The sequence below is a fragment of the Gambusia affinis genome, linkage group LG17, assembly GCF_019740435.1.
Source record: "Gambusia affinis linkage group LG17, SWU_Gaff_1.0, whole genome shotgun sequence".
Lineage (NCBI taxonomy): Eukaryota > Metazoa > Chordata > Actinopteri > Cyprinodontiformes > Poeciliidae > Gambusia > Gambusia affinis.
In genome coordinates, this window is record NC_057884.1 from 12165786 (window position 1) to 12193028 (window position 27243).

The window sequence follows — 27243 nt, forward strand, 5'->3', positions numbered from 1 at the left end:
AAATTAACAAAGGTTCAAACTGAGAGTAAACATTAAATAGGAACAGCGGCAGTTCGACATACATCAGCAGAGAGGACTTGAGGCAGAACCAACACAGCGAAGGACAAACGATGCGATGCTTTTGATGCAAAATAAATTAGCAACCTTTGACTCTCCTTGCCCTAGAATCACACCTGCCAGATGCACAGCAGCGTGCATTTCAAACACAAAGCGACTGTTTAAATTGAACTTGACTGAGCTCCTTTCAAACGACTTTTCCTTTAAACAAAAAGCTTTCCAAATGAATGCAGGAAAATAATTGTTCTACGCCATTTCTAGCATGCTTTGGTGCTGGATACTAATTGAAAAACTGTCACGGGATGCACAAAGCCTCTGTTGTGAAAGAACTGTATTTCAAACAAAGAATGACAGAAAGAGGAAGTTAGAAATGGAAGAAACAAAGATGTGTGAACACACTCTGTTGTATGTTTTTATTGGTTTGAATAGATAACAGAGGCAGAATAATTAGAAGCATCTGAGCAGCTGAACTTGACAGATAAAAACACAATTGTTTCTGTTTTACACTTAGAAAAAGAACTGCATATCCAGCGTCTATCTCTATATCTCTTTGGAAGAGGTTTTCAACTTGTTACCAAGTCTCCAAGGTAAAGAGATACATTATGAGGTAGAAGCTGTTACTATGACAACAGCCCTGCGAGTGCAGAGTAGCATTTTCCAAAACGAGTGTGAAGAGAGCTTTAATCACTTGAATAAAGCAAAGTGTTATTGATTCGGGGTCTTTCTAAAGAGGTGTAAAAATTACACAAAGCAACAAAAAAAAAAAATGTTTTTATAACAACTTCAAACGAATAAACAGGAATAGGAATCTAAGATATTGTGTGATTATGGCAAAACATTCACACAAAATCTGATAAATGAAGAAAATGTGTTTAGACATGAAGAAAAGGAGGGGGAGAAAATATCTGAAGCACCCATAAAAACTGAAAAAAAATATTCATGGAAATTGTAGAACGGAATGAATGAAGAGAACATGCTATTTACAATTTACAAAAATCCAACTCTCAAGACAAAACCAAAAAAGTAAAGCAATTTTAGGATCAACTGGAAAAATATAGTGTGAATGTGGATGATTTTAAAAATAATATCCTATCAAAAGTTACATCCAACCATAATTTATCATCATTGCAGTAATGATTGGGTTTCAATATACTGTGTAACTCTAATATTCCCTGTCTTCTTTCTTTTGTTATTCTATTTATTTTTATTTTTTTTGATGACTATAATTTTCTTCCATTACACAAAATGCTTTGTGACTTTTAACTTTGCACTTTACTTGTGGTTAGTAAAAGGATTGTATACTTACATTCATCTTGTGACATGTTTTCATATTGTAATGGAAAATTTTATTGTTAGCCTTGTTTCATTTTTGATGGAACTGGTGATATTTTATTTTTTATTTTTTTGCCATTTATTTACTGATTATATCTGCTGTGTTTTTGTATTTCTGCAAGATGTGTTTTCCATTCAATTAGTTTCCAGATAATGTTAGATGTTTCCACAGCTGTGAGACCTGAAGACATCTTGGGTAAAATGCTCCCTTGTTTGACCCTGCGCCCAAAAGTAACAGACAAAGAAGAATTAGACGTTTCTCCTGAAATCCTTATCGGTTCTCTGTCCTGCCATAAAACATCCTCTCCAAAAGGTGAGGGATAGTTCATGTGCTGGGGTTAAGGATTGTGTTTGTGGTCCATCTGCCAATTGAGATAAGATGGATCTTATCCTTGCTGTGTCTGAATAACGATGAGATGTAACTGTGTCCAGGGCTCTTCTCCTGACTGCGTTCAGTGAGACAGGTCTTCCAACGCCTTGCCTCCGAATACAGAAACTTAAAGACAAAGATTAATCTTTCAGTTACAAATCAGCCGGGTTTGGACCTATGTGTTGTTCCAGAGAGGTCAGTTATTACTATGATGATTTTTTTCCAAATGTGACTTTATCTTGTTCACTTTAAGACAAAATGCTGAATCACATCGACTGTATGGTCCATTAAACATAAAAAAAAACAACCAAGCAGATTTTTCTTTTCTCCAAGCAAGTTAGTTTCACCAGTGCTACTCTGTGTGCAGTAAGCTTTACTTCCAGCATTATAAACAATGCCAGACAGATGGTTTGAGCTGAGCTGAAAGGGCTCAAAGCTCAGGTGGACTCATTTCCCCTCACTGCAAGGTCACCAGGCAGCGACTGCCGCACAACAGATCAGATTTGCATCGTTTCGTCTCTTTCAGCAGAAACTGCAGCTCTGGCTGACAGGAAAACAAACTGGACTCGGTCCGAAGCCTCGAAGCATCAGTTCTGCAGACTGTTCTGCGCAGAATTAAAACAGCCTGGAGAGGGAATCACTCTTAAAGCAACACAAGCAAACAGAAACTGTCTCCGTTGCCAGAAAGTCAACACCAGCACTTATTTGACTCTCTCAGGATCCCAGGGGGATTTATGCTTTTAATTTAATTTATTTATTTATTTATTTTTACTATATTGCCTTACAGAATTCTGGTCCGTGAATGCATCATGCGGGAGTAAACAGATAAACTTCACCGGGGATTTATAGGCCTCAAAAATAATCTGATTGCCAGCGCGCTGCCGGTGACAGAAAGTGGGAATAAAACCCGAATAACTCAGATGACCATGCCCCAGTTTGGTCACTCTAACGCTTTGGTCAATGTGTTCTCTGACAACCTGTCCCGTAATGGAGATGTGAACTGGGCCGCCTGCGGGAGCGCACATCCCTCGCTGTCTTGGATAAAGCTACTTACCTCCCGACGAAGTTCTCCAGAACCGAGCTCTTCCCCGCGCTCTGGCCGCCCACCACGGCGATCTGCGGCAGGTCCAGGTTCGCGTTCTGTCCGATGGCCGAGAAGGCATCCTGCATGCGGTTCACCAGAGGAATCAGATCGTCCATTCCCCGGTTCCCCATCTTTGCGGTGCTAGAGGACAGTCTATCCTCCTTGTCAGCGCAGGAGCGGGTTTATTTATCTATCCTCTTCGTCCCCGCAGGCCACCCTGTCTTTCAGAGGGAGCTTTATGCTTTGGTTTTTATTTTACTTTTCGCTTTGCTCCCTCATTTGTGGGTCTTCCTTGTTGTGTCAGATCACCTCAGAGAGATAGGACTCTTTCCACGATTCTCCTCTACAAGAACCGCGGGGAGGAGGAGGATGATCTCTTCCATCGGTGGATCCCTGCAGTACATACAATGAACCACCTGGTGACGTGTTTTATCAAAACATTTTTGCTGGGTTTCATAAATACCATTTCACAGTGTTATTCTTACAACATTAAATCGTGTTTAGTTGTTGTACGCGCATACATTGATAACATTTGTATCAAAAGTAGAAAATTTGAAGTCAGAATTTGGTTTCAAAATAACAATCAGAATTAATGTTATTAATCACAAATTATTAAGTTTAAAATGTAAATGAAATAATTCAAATTCAGAGCAAAGCCCCTAATTCTTTATTTTCTTTAAATAAAACAATACACATAATAATTTTGCAATTCTGTTTTGATTTCTGGGTCAACCGCTAAGGGGCGATATGATCCTCCACTTTCTTTTATTTTTTGAGTCTGGTTTGGATTTCAGGAAAGGAGGTTTGCAGCGAGTAGTTAACTCTACATTATGACTTTTGCTGGATATTAAACCAGCGTTCCCATTTTGTTCTTTGCGTCAGAATTCAAGGAGGCCTGAGGTAAAATGCTAAAGTTATTTTAGACGGCCATATCACTGTAATAACTGGCTAGGTGAAAGCTATGCTAAGCTAACCTGTTGTTTTCAGTGTGAATGATGGCTAACATAACATTAGCTTCGCTCATGTTAAAACAGGTGCAATTATTATTAACTAACTATTAATACCTTGCTTCTATATGATGACGCTATAGTCCATTGAAAAATATGTTAGCTTACAACTTATTTTCTTTCCGAGGTGTTTTAAGGTGGCAAATTAATATAAAGTTAACGTAAATTGTCTAAGCTAACGTTAGCACGTAGCCCTGAAATATGAGAGCAGCGTGAAATCTGAGTCTGTGCGCAGGGTTAAAAAGTGTGTTTGACTATACGCAGCGGACTCAAGGACACATGAAAACTAGTCTTTCTTCCTCTGCATCAGGGTTCCCATGCGGTAGAGACGTTTCCATCACTCTTCCTGTGTCTGACATTTCACTGTGAGCCAGCGGAGGATATTGTTATTTCTGCAGTGATGTTCAACCCACACATCCATCAGCAGCAGCAGCAACAACAGCAGCAGCTTCACCAGCACCTGCGACAGCTGCAGCAACTTTTCCAGCAGCAGCCTCCGCCTCCTCCTCCACCGCAGCCGCCTCCCGCCCACCATGTCGGTCATCACCACCAGACTCCACGGTAAGACCCTTAACTCGACCCCGGGGATTATGCGGGGCCTTCGGTGTGAGAAATGTGCTAAAAGCTGGTGGCTTAGCCATAACTACCAACAATAGCCACAATAGTACCTCCAAAACCTAAAATTACTTTGCTTTGTAATCTCATCCGTAGTGATTAAAATCCTTTGATTGCAGTAGTGATCCAGTCTTTTCAGGCTTTTTATAAAATACCCCCTTAAACCACAAATTTTAATGCATTTTCAATAAACCTATTGTCAGAGATGCAGTGGAATGTTAGATGAAAACATTACATCCAAGAATGGCATAGTTAAAGTTTAAACCCACATTCAGCTGTTCAGCAGACAAGCTGTTGCAAGTCCTGAAAATGGGTATTTAAATAAACTTTTCATCCAATTTAACTGAATTTGAGCGATTTGGAAAGTACATTGGACAAGAGGAAGGGGGATCTACAAAGTATTGGGCTCAGTGTTGCATAAGGGTCATCCCTTTAAAGACTTTTACTATTATAAAATATTGAGGTCATCTATCACTTACCTTCCACTTTACAGATATCAGATACTTTAGTTCATGGATGTTCTTGCAAGGAACTTTTCTTTTACATATTGTTTAACTTGCAATTTAGTTTTACATTTTTATTATTGTGAAGTTTAGCCACATCTCGTTTTTTACCTTGATTTTATTTTATTTTTTTAATGTTTGTCAAAATTGTTGTAAATAGCCTTCAAATCAGAAAACCTAACTATTTTTTGCCCAAAAAAACTCTAATATGAAATGAGTTGTGGAGGATCTTGGCTTTGCATTTGAACAGAACTTTTGTCTCCATGTGTTCAGTTATAATGTAACTTTTTCTTCTACTCATTTTTTGGTTTTTAGCTGATTCAAACCAAGATGTTTCATTTAAATTTAAAAGTTTGAGAAAGCTGTCATGAAGAGGAAATGCATATTGTTGAATACTTACTTTTTTTTTTTTTTTTTTTTTTTTTTGCAGCGCCATTCCTGTTTCTGCTCAGACGGCTCCTCCGCCTAGAATGGTCAACTTGTGCCAGACAACCCAAACAACCCTGATTGCCCCCAATCCAATGCTGCAGAGTGCTATCCTGATGCAGCAGATGCAAGGTGCAGCTTGGATTAATCTTTGTAATTCGGTGCCTTGAAATAAAGAAAGTGTCGGCTACTTAAAGTACAACAATTTACAGGTTGCTTTTTCTGTCGTAGTTTAAAGCTATACATTACTAACAGTGTACATCCATTTGTCTGCCCTCATGCTGTGCTTTCATCCAGGCAACATGCGGGGCTTTGGGATGGGTGGGCAGCAGTTCCGGCAGTTCTTTACCGCGGGGGCCAGGTCATCACTTCTCGGCCCAGTCCCCATGGGAATGGCCATCAAATCCCCCATCATGGGTTTCCCGGCTGCACGGCCCTTCCACCCACACACTCGCTTCTTCAACGCCACTGCTTCCTCCTCTTCCTCCATCTCTACTACAGTAATAACAAAGGAATCATTTATGAATTTTTCTGTGTCGGCGAAACTCTTGATGTATGAATGTAGAGAGCAGCAGGGTCGGCATTTTAGTGTCTTGCACAATAAAAAATGCTAAGCTTATTTTGACAAAGTACAGGCAAAAATAAGCTTAGCATAATGCCTCATAATGTAATGGCGGTTCAGTCATTTAAAATAACTATGCTGCAAGTGCATATATAAAAACAATTTCCAGAATTTCAGAACTTAATATTTTTGTTTTGATTTAAGCAACATGGTTTTTGTGAAATTGGCAATCTATAAAAAAAATATTTAAGTACATCTGAGATTAATAGGAAGGCTCTAATTAGTGTTTGTTATTTTAAAGATGCTTTAATACTTTTACAGGGCAGGGGCTTTATTTATTAAACAATTCCTTACCCAGAATTACTGTTAATGTTTTGAAATTGTAAAGTGAATCAGAACTTAAATTATATTAAGCAGATTTGTAGCTCCTTTGTTGAGTCAGTGAATTAATATTGTTCATAAATCAGAATTTAAATCTACATGTGCCATTTCATTTGTTTCTATTTCTCTTTAGTATATCTTTATTTGGTGAAGAAAGCTTTAATAGCAAGCTGTTGTCCTGTCTCTATGAGCAGGACGCTCCAGCTCGCCAGGCAGACAGGAAGAGAGACAGTGAGCAAATGTCTGCAGGAAGCACCGACAACCCACCAACAGCAGCAGCTAACAGTGCAAATGAAGCTACTGACGAGGCTGCAACAGGTACATTGATGCTGCCATGGTGGCAGCTTAATATGGTGTGTACAGTAAAATATCACAAAGCCCATGCTTAACTGGTAAGCATGTATTTGTCTGTAAATTTCTCCCTAACAGACGGTGCTGTGGGAGGAGAAAATAGCCAGACCTCTGAGGAGCAGCTTGAAGAACCAGTGACAAAGCGGCAGAAGACAGAAGAGTATGCAAACATTTTTTATCCCACTCCTAGAAATGTTACTTATTCATTACACTATATGTAAACATTTTATTACCTCTGCAAATATTGAATACAGCAGGCAGGTGAAGTTGTTACTGCTTGTTAAAAGGTGGACGAAGGCCCTAAAACTGAATAACATCGCTGGATTTTTAGACACTAAAACAGTGATGAAATAAGATGTTCTGTATGCATCCGTCATATCTTTAAAATAATAACAAAATGTTCTTTCTGCTTGAGATTTAGTGTAATTTGCAACCAAAGAAAGGCTTTTCTAGTAGGTTTTTCCTCATGTAAAATGGAAGCATCTCCATAGTTTTTCTCCAGTGATGCTGTGCACATAACTCGCATTCTGCTACATGTTTTCGCTTATGGTTACGTCATAATTTTCAAGGTTGTATGATTACATTTCAAACATAGTTGTGGCTCTCTCCATGTTGGGCAGAGCAAGTGGGATGTATTTCCATATCCCCAAGGAAACCTGACTATTTAGTTAGTCAATTGGAAACTCTTAACATCCTTCTGTTGGGGAACAGTTTAAATTTTTATGCTGAGAAGATGTAAGTTGCACCATAATCAATTATGACAAAGGGTGCGCTGTACTGCGTGCAGCCATGAATTGGACACTGCTGTTTCACTTTAGTGTAAAATATAAAGTGCAGTGCTTTCTGACTCATCGTAACTTCACAACATTTTAAGTTTCATGCTTTTTTTCTTTTTCTCAGGTCAGAGGAACCTAAAGAGCAACATGTGGCCGAGTCGGTCACAACAGCTCAGTCAGAGAGCAGCAGCAACACAGTGGACACCCCGTCAGAAGGTAACACCAAACAAAAAATAGTTTCTTAATGCAATCTTGAAATAATGTTATCAGCTCAGTATTTATAGATTTCGGTCTTCTGGCCTTTTCCTAGACTGCGTCAGTCAGGAGGATGAATGCTTCAGCCGGGGGCCGGATGACGTGGTGATAGAGGAGAACAAAACTGATGATGTAAGAAAAGCTCAACACAGGAAGAAGACAATGTAATGAAATGAACTTATGGTAGCGTGTTGAAATTGCAGTTGATTCCACACAGGGAGAACCGAGTTGCTATGTAGTCTGGAAAAAAGTATAATTTCAGTATTGAAAAATACAGGTCTTTCTTTTGTGTTTTTTTTTTTCACTCTCTCTTTGTATCTCAATTTCTCTCTCTTTCTCTTTCACATTCTCTCTCTTTTTTCTGTTTTTCTTTATGTCCTTCTTTTTGTCTTCATTTCCTTACTTCTTTTGTGATTTTTCTTACTTGTGTCGTTTCTTCTTTCCTTCCTTACTGACTGTGTTATGAGTCTCTGGTGATACTTAGAAATTTATAGGAGAATTTTGTATAAAATGAGAACTCTGGATATCTGTAAAGTATAGCAATTGTACACAAAGATGTGTAGAAATCCTACATCTAACTACACATTCAGTTCTGGAGATGTTTTCACAAATCACAAATGTATTTTAAAGGATTTGTGTGTGCACTGAATAATTTACCATAAAATCATTCAGCACAAGTTTTGAAGACTGCACTTTTCCATGTTAATCTCATCTAAATGGGATCCAAATGCTTAAAAATTGTGAAAACATTTAAATAGTTATTAAGCCAAACGAACGCACGCCGACTATAGTTGAACTTTGCTTCACAAGACTCGTATTCCTGTTAGACAGAAAATATTGTGATGCTTTATTTTGATTAAACATCCTAAATGTTGTCAGCTAGTATAATGTTCTCTGTGTTTCCAAAGGCCTGTGGGGGTTTGTCAGCCCCGTCACCGCCTGCCGGGCCGACTGAAGATACTGAGCAGGTGATGGAACCAACAGAGGAGGCCACACAGGACAAAGACGCCTCACTAGGTTTTTCTGATAGCCGGGACGAAGAAGAAGCATCCGAGGGTTCAAACAAGTTCTACTGCTACCTCTGCAGCATCACCTGCTTCAACCAGCAAGTAGGTGGAAAGCACACACAACACTAGATTGAGATTTTTGCCAAGGAAGAAACACTCTGTGGAGCTGTCCTTTTAAGTCCGACCTGTTCTTTTCTGTAGAACTTCAGGAGTCACATGAACAGCATTTCCCACCAGCAGAGGATGATGGAAATCCAGCACATGAGCAACGCCTGCCTGGTCACTCTGCTCCCCAGAGTGCAGGAGTCTCTACAGGGCGCCAGCAAAGATGGGTCAGTTTCAAATACAGAAAAACCTTTTAGCCTTTTATTTTTCCTTCATGTCATTGTTAGCTATTGTCTTCATGTGACCTTTTTTGTTTTTGCTCACGGCAGAGAGAGAAAAGCAGACCCGAAGCAGTGGTGTGCTACTTGCCACACCCACTTCACCAGTAGCATCTTGGACCACCAGCGCTCAGAGGAACACAAGGTAAATTTCAGAGAAGTAAATTCACACCGTGGACGTTAGAAAACTGTTGGTCTAACAAGAATCTGCTGCTTCTTTTTTTTTTTTTTTTATTTTATCTCTGCAGCTTGCTAGTAAAACCGACCTGTCCTTCTGCGCCGTCTGTCAGAAGCGCTTCAAAACTTCGCAGAACTTTGTAGAGCACCTGCACTCTCAGGAGCACAAGCAGAAGGTAAGATCAAACCTACCTTTAATCGTTTTTTAGGAGTAAAATATAAGCTGTTGCCATGCTACATTGGTGCAAACATTTTGTTTTTGTTGACGTCTACCAGATCAAGGAAAAAGGCTGTGAGACTTTGGCTAAGCTCACCAACATGGGCACAGATGGTTTTTCGTGTGAGCTGGAAGCACAAGAATTGGAAAAGAATGAAGGAGACCAAGGAAGCAGCAAGGTGAGAATCACAATCATTTCAAAATCAGCAGAGATTTTAGCTCAGTCTTACTTTAGTAAGATGAACCTTTTGCTTTGACAGGGTGGCTGGCCCTCTGCCAAAGAGGTGGCCCTAAATGACATGACCAGCGATGAGCAGTATGACCCCGACACCATCTATGGAACCAGTTTCTTAGATCCAGTGGCAGGCTTCCTCTGCAGGCTTTGCAACAAGTTTTACCTCTTCGAATCTTCTGCTCTGCACAGCCACTGCAAATCAATGCAGCACTTTGAGAACCTTAAGGTGCTCCCATTACCTTATTTATCAACTGTTTAAGAAATGTGTTGCGGTCATCATCAGAAATGAACAACAAGCTGTGGATGTTGAGCACCAGATGTGACCTGAATCCAAGCTGAATTCTTTGATTTTTGGATTATTGGTGAATTTTCGTCTTTCTTCTGCTTCACAGAGCTACAAAGCGATGGTTGGAGAAAAAGGTGACGACGCTCAGGCCTCAACAAAATCCATCGCAGCAGCAGACGGCCTCAGACCCGTCACAGAAGCGTCAGACTGTTCACAAGAAAATTTGCTCACTACAGACACGAGTGAAGCCGATGGCCTAAACTCTACGAAATTGATTTCACTGACCGAACTGAGAACACAGGAAGAAGATCGGCTGAAAGAGAAAGAATCAGAGGCCGCCTCGATCTCACTGGACTTCAACCAACAGCAACTGGACGAGGAGAGTCCAGTTGCTCTGGCTGCTGCCAGTAGAAAGGAGGCAGACTCGGTGCCTACAGCTGCTGCTGGGGATTCAAACGGAGAGGAGGAGGAGGAGGAGGAAGCTCCTGCTGGCCCTGGGAAAAAGAACTGTGGAGGAAAGGGAAGAAGCGTAGGTAAACGACGGTCAGGGAGGGCCGCAAACAGACGCTGAGTCTGAAACACCACATAGGAATGAAACCATGTAATGTTTTGCAACTATGGGACTGGAGTCTCAGCCCCCCTTACTGGGAATTGTAAGGGAATCACACCAAAAACCAGGAAGACTGGCTACTGAAAACAGTAGAAGATCCCTCGTCAGAGTGGGAAAGTAACAGTTCCTAAATGGAGGCTTTTGCCATCAGTTGTGAATTAGGCTTTTTGGCTATAAAATAATAATTTGAATTTTATTTGTAAGCCATATTCTAATGTCACTACAATCTAAAATGAACTACAGTGAAGATCCTCGTGGTAGTTAACCAGTAGATGGAGCTATAGTACATCGTAACAGGCGTTTTTGGGCATTTAGTATGGACACATTGCACAAAGGGTTTTATGCAGACTCCTGTAGGGAGAGCAACATTGTTTTGCAGTGTGAAACTGGATTGTATTATTCTGAAGTCGAATTTTAAAAAGCATCGGTACTCGCTGTATTAACTACACATTGCAAGTTAAAGTTGGTAGAGGTTGTGCAGAATTAGGGCTTGTAGTTTGACTTCAAATTCCAGAGGTAAAATTTCACTTCAGTTTCAGGTGAAGTGTAACAGTTTTCTCAGGCCATAAAAACTGTATGATGTCAACTGCAATAGAAGATGTATGCTGGTCCTCCCTGCTGTCCTCAGGCCAGGAGACCAGGGAGTGCATACCTTCACCCTGATTGTCACATGATTGTCAAAGTCCGTACTGATGGTGAAGTGAAAACATTTTTCACCTCAAAACAGCTTTTAGCAAGCTGGAATGTGGTCCGTGTGAACAGTTCAACAAGTTGAAGTCGTTTTGAAAAGTGTTAAAAGTTGCACTTTGGATTGAGACAGATGGATCAGCTCCATAGTTAAGATTCAGCATATTCGTGTTCCTTTTTGTTAGCATTCTGGGGAACAAAAGTAGGGCACATCTGTAGCTTTTTAAAATAGTTGAGTTGTTGTGGACGCCTGAAAGACTTTGACCAAACCAGGGCTACTTTAAAATCAGCAACAGCACATCTAAGGCTTCACACACCAGTCTGAATCTGAATTTAGATCTTGACATTTCATACTGAAATACTTCAGTTGATGTTAATAATCCACATTTTAACTACCCTGGGCCCAGAGAGGGATTTTATTCAGAATCCCTGTTGGTGTCACATTTACTCCTTATGAAGTTCCTTGAAGGCAACTATGAGCATTCACAGCACAATATAGTTTGCAGTAGTTGACTCAAGTTTCCCCTTGTTTCATTTTCGTTTCATAGAAATGTGTTTGAATTTTTTTTTTTTTTTCATGAAATGTTTGTGTAACAAGAAGTTGCTACAAACTGTCCTCTCCATTTTTGAAGTACTAGTTACATACTGTAGGTTGTACAAGTGTGTAACTGCAAATGGTGAAATAGAGGATATGTCACTTCCCTCTTTAACTGGTTTTCTGTTCTGGAAACATTTCATCTTCCATACTAGTTTAGGATATCAACAACCACACAGGCAAAAAAAAAAAAACACAAGACTGACACGTGTAGCAGCTTTTGTAGTCATGGCGACGAGTCTGATGATTGTCACATGTTGGGTTTTTCTTTATTTCTGAAGGAATAAAGATGTGTGCTGAACTTTGCTCTTAACATGTCAAACCTGAATAGTTCAGGGGAGAGAGAGAGAAATGCATAGATAGTAGTTTTGAATAAAGCTGTATGTTTCCTATGGTATTTTTATTCAGCTACTGACAAATTGAGATAAACAACCAGGGGATGTTTTTTTTTAACTGCTGGAAGTTTATTGTATTTTTGGATGTTTGTTTTCTGTTTCAGAGTAATCTTAATTTATATTAAAATGTCTGACAATTCCCACAATGTGTTGGATGTAATTTTAATTTTTACACATATTAAATGAGTTAAGGGACACTAACACTATATCATAGATTGGGGTGCTGAAGAGAAATGAAACATCTAGACTAAATCTTGGAACAAAATAGACAATTTCACACAATTATTTTTATATAAATACACACATTTAAACACACACAAGCCTGAAGCATGGTTCTAACTTAAGTTGATATCTGGACGAATCTTGGTTTGCTACTAAGATATTCTGAGTAGATGCATCTTTTGTAGCAACAAATTTGATTGGATTTTCCAGTTTGTCAAGGGAAACCAGAATTTATAGCAACTGTAATTCACTTTAATCATCTTTGTCCTTGCCTTCACATTTATTTGATCTAGTCACTGATTTTCTTCATGTTGGTTTTGGTCGCTTGGTAAAGACGATTCCTGCTCCACAGCATGATTCTCATCTTGGGTTGGAGAGCCAGTTAACTGCGCCCTGAAATCCAGACGGGCTTGCCGATTTGACTCCAGCAGTTCGTGCAGTTTTCCATTAAGTGCGTCATTGCGCTCCTCCAGGTCATCAAGATAGGAGTTGATTTGATCTAGCATGTTGTTGATCGAGGCGTATTCTGCAGATAAACAGAACAAACACTATTTACTTAAACTTTATGATGCAACCACAACTTTAGTCCATTTTATGGTAGTTTGTGTGAAAGACGAAACACAAAGTAGAACATAAATGAAGCTTCACTGTGTGAGTGTGGCATATTCAGGATAACTTGAACACTGGTCCATTAGAGGTCCACCGTAAGGATGTTTTATAACCACTTATAAAGTTCTAGTTTCCACATTTTTCTCTAAATGTTTTAAAGCAGAATGTAGCATAAGTAGCGCAAAGTAAGAGACATATAAAGTGTTAAACATTAAATTGAGGCTCATTGTCCGCTGTATTATGTAATAATCAGCGAGGATTACCTTCATCGCCAAATTCGTCGTCGTCGTTGATGATGCCATCTTCACTAGAGATGTCTGGGTCTCCATTTGGTCCAGACATGTTTTAAAGTCCTTCCCTTATTAGCTTAAAACTATTGCTGCTAACCTTCAGCTGGCAGGAACTGTCATAAGAGAAGACGCTGTTATTCGGAGTTGATTGGGTTAAATTTATCTGAAATAACAAGGAATTTTATTTTTGATGTATACTCTAAGGTTGTCTACAGATTATATCGGTGTTCTACAAGAAAAAAAAGTAAAAACAAGCCCCGTATATCAGCTCAACCAGCCGTCTAATATGTGTGTAACGACCCAATGAATTGTGGGAAAATAATGGGAAGCATTTCAGAGCGAAACAGGAGGACTCACTCTGTAGAGATTTTCTACTCAAGAGTTAATCAAACGAATACTTAATCGTTTCCCAATAAAGATATAGAAAACTCAAAATTACCTGAATTCATTTAGATTTATGGAAGTGATTTATTCTGTTAAAACCAAGACACGTTTTTTTATTTTTATAATACCGTTCATAGTTTCGGAAAAGATGCACGAAGTGAACACTCTTACTTCTACTTCTCTCTGATGCTGAGCCTTCAGGTCAGCTGACCTGAAGCTCTGTGTAAAGCCTCTTGCTTTCAGGTTTTAAACATGCAAACATGTTATAAGTAATTTAATTATTCAAATTTGTTAAGCTATTAGACGTTAGATTATAATTAGATTAATGAAATGCACAAATCATTCATAAGAATACGATACAATCAAATAGTAAAACAAAAATCTAGTTATTTCACAGTTTTGAATTATCTTAAGGTTCCTATGCTGAAGAGCAAACTGATAAGTGGAGAACGGACCTCTGACATCTCATTGGTTAACCAGTATAACACTTCAAACCAGCAAAACCAAAAACTAGAGCAGTATTGGCCAAATAAATTCATAATGCTGAAATTATGACAATTAAATATTTAGAAACAAAGACATAGTGACGTTTTTAAAAACTGTAAAAAAAATCTAGTGGTATATTTATTTAAATATGTGTTCCTAAATTAATTAAATAAATGGAATACAAGGTTGTCCTTTCTGACTTTGGTCAGTAGAGGGCGCTGACACGGAGAAACAGAGACTAACATTAAACCACGTGTCGTTAGCTTCCTGTTTGGGAGGCGGCTTCCTCACAACCCTCTGGGATTTGTTTTACAGTGTTTTTCATAGATGGATGAATTACCTGCGGATATCAGAACATTTCTAATTGATCACCCCTTTTTCCAGCTCACAGATGGCAAAAAGGTTTACAAGAAATCCGTTAAATATCACTCAAAATACATGTGTACTTCGGCAACGTCATGTCGCAGCATGCTAACTTACCTGTTTAGTCAAATGCAGCTGTTTGATCGATTTTTAATGTTAGTTAACATTTGTTTGCAGATCAAATGCACCCTAAATGGACACGAGTTGCCCTGCAGCCTGGCGGAGCTGCAGTCCTTTATCCAAGGAAAGAAATATAAGAAACTGAATGCAGAAGCAGAGTTCAACTACAGCCAGTATGAGCCACACATTGTATCAAGCACGAAGCAACCGTAAGATTTCATCTTGTTTGTGTTGCTTATTCGGTATAAACTGCACTTGGATCACATTTTCTGATCTGTTTTTTTTTCTAGCAATCGGCTCTTCTGCAAACGGACCCTGAGACATCTCAACCGGCAGCCAGACCATGTCCTAAGACACGTCAGTGGGAAACGTTTCAAGAAAGCCCTTTCTCAATGTCAGTGCCTCACTTATTTACATGAGTGGTGCTTTGTAAGAGTTGGTGGTTTAACGAGTGTCTGCACGTCATTGGATGCGTGACAAAAAGATACATTCATGCATTCCGTTCAGGAAGGAAGGTTAAATTATCTGATGATGGTGAGGAGGATGTGGTATTTGCTGAAATCTATCTTTCTTAGTCTGCTCTTTCTAAAATGTTTTGGCCCATTGGTGCGGATGAAAATCAAACCTCTATTAGGATATTTGTACGTGTTGCTTCTTTATATCTCATAAAAAACCAAGACTACTTGTGAGCAAATTATAAAAATAAAAACAGAGCAAGACAGACTTGCACATGAGTTTGTATTCGAATGAGAAAATGAGCAATAGCATGGTAAATAACCATTTTTTGTGTGTGTTTACAGATGAGGAGTGTACGCGGCAGGGAATTGAGTTTGTTCCAGTCAGACTGAAACAGAAGAAGCCCAAAAACACAGGAGAAGAAATAAGTCAGTCTTCAAAAAGACGACCTAACGGCATGTGGGAACCTTCATCCAGCGAGGAAGAACACAGCGACTCAGAAGACAGCATGAGCGACCTCTATCCATGTCAGTTGCATTTATTAGCACAAGATGGTCTTTTGTTGCAGCAGCATAATTGTTCCCTGAATATCAACACTTCAAGAAAATTAATCTGTTGATGGAAAAATCTAATGCTGAGAAATTTGCTCTTGTGTTCCTACAGCTCCCATGTTCTCTTTAAAAAATCCAGAGGTAGAAAGCACAGCAGGTGGAGAAAATGACAAAGAGGAGCATGACTTCCAAACGGATGAAGACGAGGAAATGGAAGTCGACACACATGCGGTGCAGAAGCGCAAAAAGGTTTGTAAATATATCTCTTGACATTTTGTATCAGTTAGTCCAGCTTCGTTATTAAGGACCTTTTCATAGATCCAGGTGTGAGAGAGGGTAAAAACCGAAGGACAGACACAAAATCACAAGAGAGATGCTTTAAGAACTTTAAGCACAATTGTAGTAAGCAAACTATTAAAGTGCCAAATGTGGTTTAGTTGTTCAGCTTACCAGAAGTTAATTTTTTCATTTGTACATGTTTTAGGTCCAAGGTGGTGGTTTCCAGAAGAAATTCAGAAATAACCGGTGGAAATCTAGAAACAAGAAACACAAAACAGCCCAAAATGGAAAGTAACTTGTGAAAGCACCAACACACAGTATCTTTTTTACAGCTGGGCAAACTGTCAGGAGACAACATTGACATCCAGCTAGAATATGTATCGAAACCAGCCTGAACTCTGTACATCCATTCATAAGGATGCAAGTGACTTTTGGGAAATGACATCTGAAGTCATGATGTCAGCAAAGCTGATTTTTATGACATAAAATAATTTTTCTCTGGGTCAGTTTGAGTTCTTTGTGATTTATAATCTAATGGACTACTAAATAAATACAGCATCGTTTAGACTGTGCCATGTTTTGTATGTTTTGTCCTGTCAGTGCAGCTACCTATTTTCATGCAACATGCTTTGTGAATGCAACACATTCAAATTAAGCACTTTAATAGACTTATTTTCTAGAAACGATTTCTTTCTGACTTTGCATTATGCAAACACAGTGGTTTCAAACTTTCATCCTCAGTACAAACTGCACTCCTTGTTTCCCTAATGTCACACTCCTAATTTAAATGAAGGGGTCACTAACACAGCACTGCTCAACTTGATTCCTAAGTTTAAATATATTGTCTTAATGAGGGATTGTAGGATAGGAGATGCTAAAGCTTCTACTGGTCTGTGGTGGTGAAGACAACTGACTTAAAAAGTAAAGCTCTCAATAACAATATGTACCTCACCCTCAGATGGATCTCAAATTTGTCAATGTCATTTAATAATCCAAATTAAAAGTGAAATTCATATAAAGATGCATTACATGCAATATTTCATTTTTTTTCTGTTTTGATGACTATACCTTCAAGGTGATAAAAATCAAACTTCAGGGCTCACTCAAAAAATGATAACATGACCAGTAAAATAATTTTGATACAGAAATGTCAGTCTTTTGAAAGATATGTCCATCAGTGTACTGCCCAGTATATGCAGTTAATACATTTATAACTTGCTGACCTTTTTCTCTACTACACTTTTTCCTTCCTCTTAACTTTTTAACACACTTGCATAAAGCAATCCATCAACTGACGGCTTCTTCCTTGAGGAATGTGTCTGTGATTATCTGCTGTCTTCAAGTCTTTAGTAGGATTTTATAATATATAGCAAAAGTTTCCACACGGTACATTTAAAAAAATTAGAATTTGTAAGCCTTTTTTTTTTCAAATGTTCTGCAATACTTTTGGTTTAATTATTTTTGATATAGTTATTGTGCATCTAATTGAAGTAAACAACAATTAGATGTTTACTTTATCTTCTTGTTTACATGAAAACAATGCCGGGTGGCTGTAAAGCCCCTGCCCGGTTCAGTATACGTGGCATACGAAGGTTGCAGTACCATGCAGGGGGGCTCTTCGTCAAATCGCGGCGCATTGTGGGGCGGAGGCGGCCTTTCTCTGCGTCCGTCCGAAGCTATCGGGAAATCTGCAACTAAATAGCGGGGGGAGGAACGCAGTCTCGAGAAAGCGAATCCAGGGCACCCTACATTGTGTTGCACAGCTTTTTAAAACACAACTGTAATATTGGAGGAAAATGGGGCAGGAAGACCTAATGAACAAAGCCGAAGACGTGGCAGACCAGGTAACTTCATTACTAGCATGCTAGCTTCTATTAGCACGTTAGCTGCTAACTAGTTTTCATGTGAGTCAAGTGAGTCTACAGAGTGTTTCCTTGAACATTTTTACAGCTTTCGTTCTTCTTTCTTGAGCACGTTGACAGCCATAAACATAATCTTGGATAAACCGAAGATTTTTACTTGTGTTTTAATTTGAATGATGAGGGTATTTAGGAATGCCTGCTCCTGTCATGTGCCTCATTTGATAGCATTATGAAGACACATTGACCAGATGAAAGTGGTATTTGTTGACTAATTTAACAATTGTCTGGCTGATTATTGCATTTTACCTGCTTTTTAGTTAGGTTTTGTTTTTGTATTGTTGGGTTATTTCACTATGCCAGCATGTAGTTGTGAAACCACTTGGATTATCTCACCAGTGTTAGTCAACACCTTATTTCTGCCTTAATCTTTCTTCGCACACACAAATGCCTAGTTGTGGTTCTTATTCTTTCATTAATATACTATATGAACTATTTACTAAACTCAGCATTTGCGTGTGGCCTTTCTTCATCAATCTGCTTCTACGCAAACTAGCTGTGAAACTTTACTACGAGCTACAGCTGATTTTAAATGGCGTTAGTTTGAGCTGTAATAACTCTTCAGAACATTACAGATGTCATCAGTTTGTGCGTTTGTGCTGTGGCTCTTGCGTTCAGATATACATAAGAGGGGGAATAATGTGTTCAGTTTCCTTTAGGTTGAAGTGTGGAATCCAACAGGAAGACTTGGGGACAGTCTCTTGACATTTAGCAGCAGATGTGTTCACTAAACTCTGTTTGCAAGCTAGTAAACTGCATTTCTTCTCTGATGTAGTTACCACTTATTGTGATAACTACATCCTTGTCACAAGTGCTGTAGACTGCATAAATAACATGAAAAGGGACACAGAGTGTATGTACATAAAGTGAGAGGTTTAAATTAATTTTAGGGATACATTCCTTACAGAATGGGTACCAAGCCAGGGTTTTCCTCAGACATAACACTTCAGAACTGTCTATTTCTAGGCTGTTGCAACAACCTTGGGCTTGTTCAGATTGGCTCCAGCTTGGCCCATTCATGTCTCTGACAACAGCACTAGTGGGAGTTGGTGGATGTTGATAGGCCGCTGAGGTCTGACTGTGCTGATGTGGACTGTTAGATGGGCGGATCAGGGGGCAGGTCACTGCAGCTCTGCAGAGTACTATCAGAATATTAGTGTGTTAACTAAATAACCTTTAGTCTAGAGTAGAGTAGAGTGGGGTTTTATTGCAGAAATATTGAAGAACAACACTGATAGAAGAGAACCTACTGAGAACCTGTTGGGAATAAATCTGACAGCTTTACTCCTGCCCCAGTCGATTTGTCATCCGTGCTTGTCTGAGGTGACCATCTGTTCTGCTCAGTCACAGGAAAACAATTAGTTTTCATACACTGGTTTGCTGTTTTTGTAATTTTATATTTTATATAAATATAGCAGAACGAAAAACAGTCAGTCTTATTTGTCATTCAGAAAATTATTGTACACTTTAAGTTACTCTGATTATTTTTATATTGACTATGACTGACTTTTACATGGTAGATCAAGATATTTTAGTACACACGAAGACTACACAGTGAAAATTTACCACCCAGGTAGCTGTCTTTTTTTTTTTTCTTTTTTTTTCAAACAAGTAGATCCAGATGTGGTCTCAAGTTTTGGGTGTTTTGTCTGTTTAATTTTAAGCTTCGGCAGGTGAGCTTTTCACAACCGCTGCTGTTTAGTAGCTCCTTTTTTTTTCCCCACCAGGGGATCTTTTTGTGGGGTATAGTGTCCCTTATATGACAGTAGACTGACAGGAAAGGGGGAATAAGAAGGGGGAAGACATGCAGCAAATGTCGGCCAGGTCCGGGAATCGAACCTGCGACGGCCGCGTCGAGGATTCAAGGCCTCCAAATGTGGGTTGTGCTTTCCCCTACGCCACCACAGCACGCCCCCTGTTTAGTAGCTCCTTGACCTACATTGTTGTTTCCACTTTATTTCAGTTGCCGGCATGCACAGAATCAGCCACCGGTCCAGCAAACTTTCATTCTTCTACATTCTTACAAGCTTCATGCAAACGATGTTTTATTCTCCCGTGTTGTTGTTCCACTTGTTATAAATAAAATTCAACTAAAAGATCTAATTTTGGTTTACATTTGAGCGCAATTACAAAATGAACTAGAAAGAAACAGCCTGTATATTTAGTGACATCAAGCATTGTAACAATAATGCTAATATTCATCATTTCTTCATGATGAGCTTTAAAATATATAAATACTGGCCTCTGGTGTTTATGTAATTTTCTAACTCGAACATTGTTTGGTTTAAATGTAATAATGCAATCTGTTTAAACTGAAGCTTCTCTTAAAGTAACAGTTTAAGCATCAGTAAGTCACAATATTTCTTTATTTTTTCTCTAATCCACTGCGATGTTCAAAAAGTAATTGACAGATCTAATCTCCAAATGTTTGATTGACCCTATGTGTTATAATATTACAAAATATAGATGACTTTGATAAAATATCCCAATATTTCACTTAAAGCAAAAATATTTAAGTGAAATATTTCTGGTTTAACACAACTGAATAGAATCAATGAGAAGCTGCAGATATTTCAGATTTGTACTCTAGACCCACGCAGACCCAGTCCCGTTTTCATCCTCCTGATTTTTGTGCTCTGCAGTTTCTGCGGGTGACCAAACAGTACCTGCCCCACCTGGCACGTCTGTGTCTCATCAGCACGTTCCTGGAAGACGGGATCCGTATGTGGTTCCAGTGGAACGAGCAGAGAGACTACATCGAGGCCACTTGGAACTGTGGCTACTTTCTGGCTACGTGTTTTGTGCTGCTTAACCTCATCGGACAGCTTGGTGAGTGTCAGGAGGCGCCGTGCAGCGGGGATGAAGTTGCTTTTGTTGTGTTGTCAAAGAATGTTCCAAGTACTGAAACACAAAAGGAAGTCAGCTTACATGGGCAAAGTAGGTGATGTCATAATAGGATTGAAAGTTAATAGATTTTATACAACTTAAGTAATGCACAGTTTGTTTTAAAATGAGGTGGTGAATGTAGGTTGTGATAAATATTGAGGTTAAGTTACACGGACAGGTGTTTCTTCTACTCTTGTATTCAACAATAGGAGTATAAAAAAAGGCTGACATTTCCATCATGAATGAATGAATAACATTGTTAAGAAGGACTTAAATGCTTCTAATAAACAGTGAAATGTCATATAGTGAAGTGAATGCGAACAATAATTAAGTTTATTTAGGTAGCACCTTTCAAAAACAGAGTCTAAAGGCTTTACAAGATACACCCGTTGCACCAGGCTCAGTTGGAGGTTCTGCCTCCACTGGAGAGGGCTGCTTCAAAAAGTGAAACATTCAAAAAAGTGAAAAAAGACTTCCTTGTAGCACACTGACATTAAAAGCAATGATACACAATTAAAAATAAATTAAGTTATTAATAACAGATGCATATAGAATACAGTGCACCAAAGTAGTAATATAAAATATTAAAATTAAAGTAAAATATTCTCCTTGTTAATGGCAGACACTCTCTTTTTAATATGATGTCATTCTACCTTTTAGTGTATTTATTTCATATTTAACTCTTTTAAATTTGTTTTTCTGTTGCTTTAAGTATTTTTATTAGTTCATGTTTGAAGACCTCTTTCTTTAATGCTTTTTTAAAATTATTCAGTCTAAGTTTTGACATGCGGAGCCTTTAAAACAGACTAATAAAACCAACAGAAGACAACGAGTCTTTGCTGCCTGATATTCTATCTAACAAATGAAGTTTGTTTAGCAGGTCGGATCACTCTTGTAACTACGTGGCTCTGTCTGTTTACTGAAACTGAATCTTTGTTGAACTCTGGTGAAAACGTATGCACAAAGTATCTACTACAGAAAGCCTGACCTTAATAATTATTGCTGTGTTATTGCTGCTAAAAGAATATTTTTCACACAAAGGCTTAAGACTAAAAGACATACCATCATGGGAGTGGCTATAACTTTTCTTTTGTGGTCTTTGTCCCAACAGGTGGTTGTGTCCTCATTCTCAGTAGAAATTTTGTACAGTATGCGTGCTTTGGATTATTTGGTATCATAGCATTACAGGTGAGAATACTTTGATTATAGATACTTTAGTAAATCCCTAAAATATGATTGTGTCTAATTTTATTTCTACCTTTCACCAGACTGTTGCATACAGCATTTTATGGGACCTCAAGTTTTTGATGAGGTAGGTGTCACATGACTACTCAAACTTCAGATTGTCCATTCTTCTGTTTTCCTCTGTGTCAGGCTGGTATATAGAGTCACTCATTCTCAAGTTTCAACTAAAGTCCAAATAACAGTAAGACTTATGACCTTCGATATGCTAGGGTTGGATGGAAATCGGATCAATAATCAGGCTGAGGTCTCATCACGTTCAAGAAAACTTTTTCAGCCAACTTATGGACTGAAGTAGAGAAAATGTCTATTTTCAAACACAACCCTAAAGGTCTAGTCACCATATTTAACACAATAAGGACCAGATACAGGCTGGTCTTTTGGTGTCAGGTTGTACCAAAATTAGTTTTAAAAAGTGTTAGGGTGACCACAATGTCCTCCAGATAAATGGAACATCATACTTACTTGGATAACCCTGTAATAAATGTACAATTGGCAAGTTACCAACGGTTTGTCAACTAATTAACCAACCACTACCAGCTTTTTAAGTCTTGATTTGTTACTCTTTAGGGAGCAGAACGGCAAAAAGAGTTTAGCATCTCTGCAATATGCATTTAAAACATTCTGTAAATGATCTATTTATTGTTGTAAAACTTAATTTCTCCAGTAACAGGCAAGCCATGACCAGTTGGGACTTGTTTATTTAGACAGTGATAAGCTGAATGTGTGTGCAGAGACACCTTTAGGGCTGCGTCTGAGTCTTTCTGTTTGCATATGCTATAATTCATGTGTTGCCTGGATAAAGTCTGCTTGCTAACCATCAGATGAGTCATGAAATATTTAAGCTGGTGGGCAGAAAATTGCCATCTGAGGAACAAACATGCAACATAAAGACTTATTTCAGACTGCAATGAGACGATGGCTCAGTTGTTACTTTCGGTGTGGCCTTATTCAACACGGATAATATTTTCGTTTTGTTTGGTACTCAAAACTAAAACTCCTCTCTCCCCTCCTGGTAGAAACCTGGCCTTGGGAGGCGGTCTGCTCCTGCTGCTGGCGGAGTCGCGTTCGGAGGGGAAGAGCATGTTTGCTGGCGTCCCCTCCATGGGGGAGAGTTCGCCGAAGCAGTACATGCAGCTCGGCGGCCGAGTGCTGCTGGTCCTCATGTTCATGACTCTGTTGCACTTTGACTCCAACTTCTTCTCTGTAAGTTCTGAGAGCCAGCACCTATTTACACAAGCAGACCTGCTGCTACTTAATCCCATGTTACACCAGATTTAATTAGGAAGCGAAAACCCAAGACAACAATGTCAACAGTGTTTAGAAATCTCTCTGTTGGATTTTCTTTTTAATCAGCTGCAGATTAACGCAGGTACAAAAATGGTTCTTCACTTTATAACTTGTCTTATTGTTTTATTTTCAAAAGGGTTTGTTAAAAACATTAAGATTGCCTAAATCTAATAGAAGATTGCTTTGAAGTTTTGCTTCCAGGTGTAAAATTAGTCAAGACTTTCTAGGTGGTGCAATGATTTGGGCAGCATTACACGTCTGCTAGTATGCATAGAATGTGAACCAAAGCTAAACTTCCTCTTTGGTGTTCTGACAATTCAAAATATCCACCATGGAAAAGGGCTGGATGAGGAAAGCAGTGTTGGTCATTTATTTAGTTATCATAGACTAATTTCAACAAGGTGAAAGCCAAACGAGGAGAAAATTATCTTCAACCCTCTGAATTATAAATGGCAGCTTGTAAATTGTTTGAGTTTAAAGACACTTAATGGGTCAGTTCTCCGAAGCTCGTAGGGCTGACTCCAGCACCACTTGTATAAAAGGGCCAGTTATTTATGATTAAATTAGTCTTAAGCTAAAATGCCTTGAATCTTGAGAAACTTTCCTTTTGTTGTTAAAATTATGATGAATTTGTCTGTTTTCTTAAAAATCAGTCTCCATGTTCCCTCTAAAATAATAATAAAAAAAAACAACTTTTAAATAAATCTGCAAAAGTAAACCAGCTTACAGGAGTTAGTCTTTTGTCTAACTTGCTTAAAACATATAGTGATGGATATACGTACAATGGAAATAAGTTGTATTATTTGCATTGGTAACAGAAAAAAAATACACTTTCAGTTTTATTACATTTTTACTCGTACAATTATAGAAAGTTCTTAATTTCTAAAAAGTTTTGAACATTTACATTGCTTTTAGGTAACATCCTTGAAACTTCATTTGTCACATCAAGTTTTTCCTGCAGTCATTTCTGTTTAAAATTACAGACAGAAAATCAATAGAAAAATGCACTTATTTTTTTTCAAAAAATCTGGCCTCTAAATTATTTAAAATAAGAGTTTTTTCAACTAAAAACAGATCGAGCAAAGATATAACATCATACATTTTATTTATTCCACGCCTTTTTTATCATTGGAACATTAAATTTTCGCCCCCAACTAGTTGTATTTTAATATGTTTTATGAAAATATGCTCTTCTTAATCTATTATTGTGAACCTTACTTTGGTTCCTGTGTCAATCTGAGCGCTACAGAACAAAATATCTCAAGACAGCTCAGCCAAATATCACCTGCTTGCGATCCAATCAGCTCTTCTTCAGGTTGACATCTTCCTGTTTTGCCGCAGATCCTGCAGAACATGGTGGGGACGGCTTTAATCATCCTGGTGGCCATCGGCTTCAAAACCAAGCTGGCGGCCCTGACCCTCGTAGTGTGGCTCCTTGCCATCAACGTGTACTTCAACGCTTTCTGGACCATCCCGGCCTACAAGCCCATGCACGACTTCCTCAAGTATGACTTCTTCCAGACCACCTCGGTCATCGGTGGCCTGCTGCTGGTGGTGGCGCTCGGCCCCGGCGGCGTGTCCATGGACGAGAAGAAGAAAGAGTGGTAGGGGGAGCGAGAGAATCATGCAGCACATCTGACAGCCCCCGCCACCATGGGACACAGAGACCTTCCCTCTCTGGCTGTTCTGCCCACAGGATACACAGTTTGCTGTGGGGGGGAAAACACCTCAACTATCAGTGGACAATTTTTCTTTGTTTCTGTTTTTTTTTTTTTTTTTTTTTTTTGTCCCAACTGCTAAAATATTTTGGTTAATAAAAAAAAAAAGACTTTTTATTTTCAAAACTTCAGCCTTCAATGTGTGTAAGAATAAAAATGAATAAAAATGCCCGTTTATTTTAAAGTGCAGCAAAAAACAAAACAAAAAAAACGGTTAAATAAATGTTTGTTCTATGTTTAGAGAAATAAAAATAATTCATTGTATTTTGCAGGTGTTATGTCATAAATGACCATAAGTCAATATTGATATTTTTCTGAATAAACGGGCAGAAAAGACGTGGTCCAGCAATTTGGCTCCTTCATTGATGCCGATTTTTGTTTCTGTTTATATTTAAGTACAGCTATTAGGGGTATGAAAGACTCCAACAATCTCCCCTTTGCTTTTTTTTTTTTCTTCCAATTTCCAGCACTATAGTGGTTTTTACATTTGTGCACATTCAGTCTCTCTGACTGCCAGCTGTTTGTGTGGAGAGGGTAAAGTGTCCATTTTATGATAAGTGGTGGATTGCAGACATTTGTTGGAAAACCTCACAGTTATCAACTCCAAGACTTAACGGTCACTTTGTACCGTTCGTCTTTGACAAAATGCCTGACTAGTGAACTGTGTATGACTTTACAAAGTTAGTTACAATGGCGGAGAGGGCGGTTCGACGTTTGTGAAACATATTCTGAGATGTAGAGCAGAGAGGAAGACTGAGCTCAGTCACTAGCCACATAGACTGTCTTTGCTCAGTGTTTCTTACTCTGTGGGAAAAATTTTAAAAAGTATTCAGTGTATTGATTTTCAGAAGTTTATATTGTATTTTTCTTTCTTTTTCTTTTCTTTTTTTTTTTGATTTTGGAAGCTCATGGCGAAAAAAATAAATATTCAAAATATAAAGACCAGATCAAAGTTGTTTTCTTAAAAATCAGAGGGTTTTAACTTATCCACAAATTCACCACGCCAGGTGGATAACAAATATTATCCTTAGTCAAATTCTCAGTTTTTGTGAAAGGTGTAATAAAAAGATTTTGTCAAACAAATACTGACCTCTACTGAAAGAACTTGGTAAATGTTGGTGAATTCAATATAGCAGGATAGATTTTGTTGATTAATTTGACATCAGATTAATTCAGGTTTAAAACTGATTGGTTTCAGATTGCAGCCAGAGGTTTGGCATATTTAGATTTAGAAAATCTAAATGCAATGAATACTGGCAGAAAGCTGAAATTATGCTGATCATGAGTGAACGTTTGTTTCGCTGTTGTACATAACACACTTGACGACTGTTATCACAATGGGAAAGACTGTGTGTTGCTTTTATAACATCACCAACTCTTAATCTTGTGGCCTCAAGTTGACAAACTTGTGACAAAAATAATGTGCCACTGAGAAAACTAATGTACATAAACCAAATGCCATCAGAAATCACCCAAAGAGTGAATTGCATCTTAATCACTACCGAAAATTACTTTAGTTAAAAATGTTACACGGTTGATTGTAAAGGCTTGATGTATTTAGTTGCCACCTTTGCCTTTATTTTCTTTGGAAAGCAGCATGCAGAAACAGAAAAATGTTGACGGGTGAGATTTTTACCTTTGCTTGCAATATTATCCTATTGTTTAACTTCGGCAAAAAGTACCATGTGTGTCCAACTTTGGACTCAAATGTGTAGCAACAATTCTGGTGAAAATGAAACAAAGTTTGTCGTTTGGAAAACAACAACAACAAAAAAACAGTTTTAAGCCTTACTACAGCTTTCAATTCCTTTCTGATGGAAATTTCCTGTGATCAGAACCATCTAGGTTTTTATGAACAGTTTGTTTCTAGAAAACCATCCGCATAGCATAATGTTGCATAGTAACTAACTATAACTAGAAAATTCCTGAAGAAATTTAACTGGGGCCTGCTAAAGTATGCCCGTCGGTTTGGACCCAGCGTTCTGATGCTAAGAATTTGCATCAATGCTAAAGAAAGCTGCAATGTAATCAATAGCATGTGGAGAATCACAAGAATGTTAAGTAAGCTAGACATGCAACATTTAGTATGATAAAGTAAGTGTATTAGCTAAAATGAG

General features: G+C 38.5%; 5 protein-coding genes across 14 annotated transcripts in view; 3 read left to right on the forward strand and 2 right to left on the reverse strand.

Annotated features, from left to right (window-relative positions):
- The window catches only part of dnm1a (dynamin 1a), a 47015-nt gene extending 43763 nt beyond the window's left edge, over positions 1-3252 (reverse strand). The window contains exon 1 of one of the 8 annotated variants that reach the window (XM_044144114.1): positions 2814-3252. In XM_044144114.1, the coding sequence (XP_044000049.1) occupies positions 2814-2974 (161 nt within the window). In that variant the 5' untranslated portion in view covers positions 2975-3252. The remainder of the gene's footprint in view (positions 1-2813) is intronic. The other 7 variants (XM_044144113.1, XM_044144108.1, XM_044144107.1 and 4 more) reach the window with 7 other exon arrangements.
- A 350-nt stretch (positions 3253-3602) lies between these two features.
- Positions 3603-11911, forward strand: ciz1a (cdkn1a interacting zinc finger protein 1a). Of its 3 annotated transcripts, none has more exons than XM_044144692.1 (15): positions 3603-3743; positions 4161-4411; positions 5399-5526; positions 5692-5894; positions 6529-6655; positions 6767-6848; positions 7589-7680; positions 7775-7851; positions 8628-8828; positions 8928-9058; positions 9161-9254; positions 9358-9462; positions 9563-9682; positions 9764-9964; positions 10131-11911. In XM_044144692.1, the coding sequence occupies exons 2-15, from the start codon at positions 4251-4253 to the stop codon at positions 10593-10595; spliced, it is 2187 nt and encodes a 728-aa protein (XP_044000627.1). In that variant the 5' UTR covers positions 3603-3743; positions 4161-4250; the 3' UTR covers positions 10596-11911. The 3 variants fall into 3 exon arrangements, with proteins under 3 accessions (XP_044000627.1, XP_044000630.1, XP_044000628.1); XM_044144695.1 differs by having other exon boundaries at positions 6532-6655; XM_044144693.1 differs by having other exon boundaries at positions 3609-3743; positions 4249-4411.
- Positions 11912-12388: 477 nt separating this feature from the next.
- Positions 12389-13749, reverse strand: bbln (bublin coiled coil protein). Its single transcript, XM_044144696.1, has 2 exons — positions 13406-13749; positions 12389-13059 (listed from the first exon to the last, which is right to left on the reverse strand). The coding sequence occupies exons 1-2, from the start codon at positions 13482-13484 to the stop codon at positions 12827-12829; spliced, it is 312 nt and encodes a 103-aa protein (XP_044000631.1). The 5' UTR covers positions 13485-13749; the 3' UTR covers positions 12389-12826.
- Positions 13750-14514: 765 nt separating this feature from the next.
- Positions 14515-16636, forward strand: surf2 (surfeit 2). The gene is made up of 6 exons (XM_044096191.1): positions 14515-14704; positions 14843-14994; positions 15076-15179; positions 15586-15768; positions 15905-16041; positions 16277-16636. Exons 1-6 carry the CDS (start codon positions 14630-14632, stop codon positions 16364-16366), a joined length of 741 nt encoding a protein of 246 aa, XP_043952126.1. The 5' UTR covers positions 14515-14629; the 3' UTR covers positions 16367-16636.
- A 1012-nt stretch (positions 16637-17648) lies between these two features.
- Positions 17649-25462, forward strand: surf4 (surfeit 4). The gene is made up of 6 exons (XM_044096192.1): positions 17649-17915; positions 20633-20819; positions 21988-22064; positions 22145-22188; positions 23138-23324; positions 24750-25462. The coding sequence occupies exons 1-6, from the start codon at positions 17868-17870 to the stop codon at positions 25014-25016; spliced, it is 810 nt and encodes a 269-aa protein (XP_043952127.1). The 5' UTR covers positions 17649-17867; the 3' UTR covers positions 25017-25462.
- The last annotated feature ends 1781 nt before the right edge of the window (positions 25463-27243 follow it).